General features: G+C 68.1%; 2 protein-coding genes across 2 annotated transcripts in view; one reads left to right on the forward strand and one right to left on the reverse strand.

Moving 5' to 3' along the window:
• Positions 1–464: 464 nt before the first annotated feature.
• On the reverse strand, positions 465–3,140 carry LOC112961597 (poly(U)-specific endoribonuclease-C-like). Its single transcript, XM_026056933.1, has 7 exons — positions 3,044–3,140; positions 2,487–2,667; positions 1,810–2,012; positions 1,557–1,673; positions 1,244–1,350; positions 677–819; positions 465–579 (listed from the first exon to the last, which is right to left on the reverse strand). The coding sequence occupies exons 1-7, from the start codon at positions 3,138–3,140 to the stop codon at positions 465–467; spliced, it is 963 nt and encodes a 320-aa protein (XP_025912718.1).
• Positions 3,141–4,078: 938 nt separating this feature from the next.
• Positions 4,079–4,733, forward strand: part of TSPAN31 (tetraspanin 31) — a 4,561-nt gene continuing 3,906 nt past the window's right edge. The window contains exon 1 of the mRNA XM_026056939.1: positions 4,079–4,200. Coding sequence (XP_025912724.1) covers positions 4,138–4,200 — 63 coding nt within the window. The 5' untranslated portion in view covers positions 4,079–4,137. The remainder of the gene's footprint in view (positions 4,201–4,733) is intronic.

Here is a 4,733-nt window from a genome sequence, read left to right on the forward strand (position 1 = left end):
CCCCCCCCCCATGTAGGACGTCGCGTGGGCACGCTGGGGACGGGACAATGAGCCGGGGTGGCTGGACTCCTGGGTGCACCCCAGGGCCCACGTAAGCCACATCCCCATAGTGCCTTTGGGTGAGGGTCTGTCCCCACAACCAGCATGTCCCGGGAGGGGGGGGGTGACAGTCATGTCCTCCCCATGTCCCTGTCCCCGGTGCAGCTCCGAGCAGAGCCGTGGCCCCAGCAGGGTTGGGAAGCACCCGGGAGGAAACACAACCTCCCCCCTCGTCCCCCCCCCCCACGGCTTCCTGCCGCCGTGACGTGGCCCAGCACCTGTTGGGGAGGGGAGGCAGCACCCACAGGAACAGCGCCGGGGCAATCGCAGCGCCGGTGGCCGTGCTGCGCGCGCGTCCCCGGGGTCCCCACGGCAGAGGCAGGGTGGCGGGGGCGAGCGGAGGTTTATTGCCCCGCGTGGGCGGCTCAGGGGCTCACGGGGTACGAGGAGGCCACGAAGCGCTGGCCGTCCCCGTAGAAGGAGTTGGTCCAGGAGTAGGTCTGGATCCGGGCGGCTTTGCCCCCCAGGCTCACGTGGCACCTGCGGGGACCAAGACGGCGTTGTGACCCATGGGGCCAGGGCCGCGGACGGCAGAGCCCATCCACGCCACCCCCGGGTGCAGGTGCCCCCCACTCACTGCTGGTCGGGCCGGGCTTTGTAGCACAGGGTGTAGAGGGCCAGGTCGAACTCGGGGCTGGAGCCCATGAAGACGGAGCCGATGCTCTTGAGGTAGCCGCTCCAGCGGTACTGCAGGGCCAGGACGTCGGGGAAGGCAGCCCACTGCGGGCACAGGGGCGCGTTCGGGGGACGCCGGGGACGGCCATGCTGGGGAGGGTCACGGGGGCACGAGGACTGGGGTGACAGTCACAGGGGGGAGATAGGAACCGTGGGGACAGTCATGGGGCAACGGGGACCCTGAGGTTGGTCGCAGGGGGACGGAGACCCTGGGGATGGACGTAGAGGAAGAAGGACCTTGGGGATGATGAGGGGGAAGAGGGTCTCTGGGGACATTCACTGGGAGGAGGTTTGGGACCTTGGGGATGGCCATAGGGGGACACGGACCCTGGGAACAGGCACAGGGACTCTGGGGATGCCTGTGGCTGGGATATAGGCGCTGGGGACAAGTCGGGGAGCTGCCAGGACCCGTGTCCCTTGGGTGATGGGAACTGTCCCCTCCTGGGGGGTCCCCTGTCCCCGCACTCACGGGCCCATCGTAGCTGTAGCTCAGGTAGTTGAGTTGTCCCGATTTCTCCAGCTCGTAGAGCTGGACCCAGCTGTGGCAGCCTGACACCGTCCCCTTCTTGATCTCCCCTGGGCAGAGAGCGGGGTGAGGACAACGTGTCCCCGTGTCCCCAAGCTCTGTCCMCCCATCCGCCCCATATCCCCAGGTCCCCATCTCCCCCTGTTCTCATCCCCAGGGACTCTGCCCCCTGCATTCCCTTGTCTTTCCCTTCCCCATGTGTCCCATATCCCCCCCGTCCCCCCGGCTCCATCCTCCCTGTCCCCCCCCGTGGTACCGTGGAAGACGTGCTCAAAGCCGGAGGAGTCGAGGGCCGCCCCGCTGGAGCGCGAGTACAGCCCGAACCACATGTCCTTCAGGTCAGCCTGGAAAGCGTCCGCCGAGGGGTACAGGCCTGGGGGGACCGCGGTGCCGTGGGGCCAGGCCGGGGGGGGGCACAGCCACCCCCAGCCCAGGCAGTGCCAGCCCCTTGCTGGCCCCATGGTATCCCCAGCCCCGTTTCCCTCCCGTCCCCTGTCCCCATCCCCTACCCTTGGCGAGGAAGAAGCGCGTGAGCGTGGCCATGACGGGCGTCCGGAAGACAGCCTCCAGGAAGGCCTCCTCCTCCTCCTCCTCCTCGGACGTCAGCGTCTCGCTGTGGCCCGTCATCTTGTCGTAGTTGTCCAGGAGGGCCAGGAGCCGGGCAAAGGTGGGCTTGGCAAAGAGCGTGGCCTCCGCCACGTACTTGAAGAGGCTGGGCCACGGGGAAGGTGAAGGAGATATGGCGACAGGAGCGGAGGCACAGGAGAAGGTTATATGGGTGGGTGGATATGGGATGGATGGACAGATAGGGGATGGCTGGAAGGACAGCAGACAGATGGATAAGGATGGAAGGACAGACAGGTGGACAACAAGATGGATATGGGTGGACAGAGATAGATGCACTGAGGGATGGATCAGTGTAGGTTGGATGGATGGATATAGGATGGAAGAAGAGAAAAATATATACAGGCAGATGGACAGATGATTGAATGGACAGACAGACAGACAGACAGACATGGATGTTTGAAGGACAGATAGATAGCTGCATGGCTAGTTAGATGGCCAGATGGGTGGATAAACCAATGAGCAGATGGACAGACAGATGGCCAAAAGGACAGACAGCCAGGCGGGTGGAGGGACAGACAGGTGCCTGGGCACTTCCCACGCTCTTCCCCCCGCTCGGCACCTCTTCGAGGCATAGTCCTTGCCGGCGCTGGCCTCCGAGGTCAGGATCCTGTGCTGCAGGTCGAGGATGATCTCCCCGCTGGCGGCCCGGTTCCCGTCGGCGGCGTAGAGCTGCTCCGAGACGTCCCTGAGCTCGTCGTCGGAGATGGAGCGGAGGGCGAGGAGCTCGGCCCACTCGCGCCCTGGGGATGAGAGAGGGAGAGAAAAGAGAGATGCGGGCTCAGCGGGCGCCGCGGCTGTGACATCCCCGACCTGCAGCCGCCCCCTCACCGAAAAAGGCCCCGTGGGTCAAGCAGGGCAGGAGGCAGAGCAGCCCCAGCGCCGCTGCCATGGTGCCGTCCCCCCCCTCCCTCCGCAGCCCAGCCGCCTGCGTTTATATCCCGGCTCTATCTCGGCTGATAATGCCCGAAGGCCGGCAGTGGCCCCTGGGAGGGGGGCAGAGAGCCCGGCCGGTGCCCCAGGGTGGGGGGCAGCACATGGGCCGCCCCGCGCCACGCCGCCCGCTGTTAATCGCCCCAGCTTCGTTAAGGCGGCGCGCGAGGCGCCGGCCCCGCTTACCCGAACCCGAGCGCCCAGAATCGCCCGGCTTCGGCTGCCGAGCTGCCTCCGACTGCTCGGCCCTTGCCCCGGCCGAGGGGGCTTGGGCTCCCCCCATCCTCCCCGGCCTGGGAGCGCTGGCCGGCGGCTGCCAAGATGGGCCGGCCGCTACCGGGCCAGCTCAGCCCGCCCCCCCCCCCCCCCCCCCCGGGGGCCCCGGCCGCACCCTTATCAACGGGGGCTGGTTAATATTTAAGGGACCAAATGTCGCCGGCCCAAGGCCTTCCCAGCGCCCGGGTTGGGGGGGGGGACAAGGGACACCCACCCCCTCGCCCTGCATCCAGCTCTGGGGGGTCAGGGATGGACTGGGGAGGCTGGGGGGGGCTATAGAGGGGCCTTGGGAGATTATGGGGGCCATGGGGGCACCAAGGGATATATGGGGGAGGCTATAGGGGATCATGGAGCAATAGGGGAGCAATCGGGGTGGCAATAGGGGGCTTTGGGGTGCCTGAGGGGCTATGGGGAAGCCTAGAGAGATTATGGGGGGCCATGGGGGCACCTAAGGGTATATGGGGAGCTATAGGGGACCATAGGGCAGCCCGGGGGGGGGGGGCAATATGGGGCCTGGAAGTACCTGAGGGGCTATGGGGAAAGGGGACCATGGGGTACCTGGGTGACCATGGGGGCTATAGGAGACTATGGGGGAGCCTAAGGGGGCTATAGAGGCATGGATTGGTACCCGGGGGGCAATAGAGGAGCCTATGGGCACTTGTGGAGCTGAGGGGGGGCCATAGGCCTGTCCGAGGGGGCTGCTCCATCCAGAGCTCCCCCCCCCCATCCCCGTGGGCAACCACCATCCGGGCATTTGCCCCGGCGGCGGCGTCAGGACGCGCAGCGCGCATGCGCCGCCCCGCGGAGAGCGCACTTCCGCCCGTCCTCCGGGTCTGCGCAGGCGCGAGGGCGGGGCCGGCGCAAGCGCGCGGCGGCGGGCGTGTCGCGCAGGCGCAGTGCGGCGCTGCGCGCTCGGCTGGGATTTAAAGGGCCAGGAGCGGCGGGGGCCTACGCTGCCCCCCCCCCGCCCCGCTCCGGGGACCACCCCCACCTCGCTCCCCAAAATGGTGTGCGGCGGCTTCGCCTGCTCCCGCAATGCCCTCTGCGCCCTCAACGTGGTCTACGTGGTGGGCGGGGCCGGGCGGGGCGGGGGACCCCGCGGTGGGGGGCGGGGAGGGGCCCCGGGGATGGGGGGGGTCGCGAGGGGGGAGGGGGAGGACCCCCCCGGGGGTCTGGGGTCTCTGGAGGGGGAGGGGGACCCCTTTGGGGGGGGGCTGGGCACCCCTTTTGGGGGGCTGGGGTCCCTAGGGGGAGGGGAGGGTGGGGACCCTCCTCTGGGGGGGGGGCTGGGTGCCCTTTGGGGGGGCTGAGATATGGGGAGGCCTCGTCGGGGAAGGGCTACAGTGGGCCCCCCCCTTTGCTGGAGGCTGGGGGTCCCTGTGGGGGCCCCCCCACTGTAGGGGCTGGAGTTGCTGTAGCCCCCCCCTAGGGGCTCTGGGGTCCTTTTGGGGTCCCCCATTCCTGGGAGGGGGGGGGAAACGAATCCCTCTGCATAGGCTGGAGTCCCCCATGGACAGATGTGGCCCCCCCCAGGGAAAAACAGACACCCCCCTTCCCAGGAAGGGACTGGCAGTCCCTGCTTGGACAGGGGGGCCTTCAC

This window comes from Apteryx rowi, unplaced genomic scaffold (genome assembly GCF_003343035.1).
Source record: "Apteryx rowi isolate R43461 unplaced genomic scaffold, aptRow1 scaffold_1345, whole genome shotgun sequence".
NCBI lineage: Eukaryota > Metazoa > Chordata > Aves > Apterygiformes > Apterygidae > Apteryx > Apteryx rowi.

Coding starts and splice junctions, on each gene's coding strand:
- LOC112961597 (XM_026056933.1), bottom strand. CDS start 3,140: ATGGGGGGAGCCCAAGCCCCCTCGGCCGGGGCAAGGGCCGAGCAGTCG. Junction 1,674..1,809: donor GCGCTTCTTCCTCGCCAAGG/GTAGGGGATGGG, acceptor CGGTCCCCCCAG/GCCTGTACCCCTCGGCGGAC. Junction 820..1,243: donor GCTACAGCTACGATGGGCCC/GTGAGTGCGGGG, acceptor CTGTGCCCGCAG/TGGGCTGCCTTCCCCGACGT.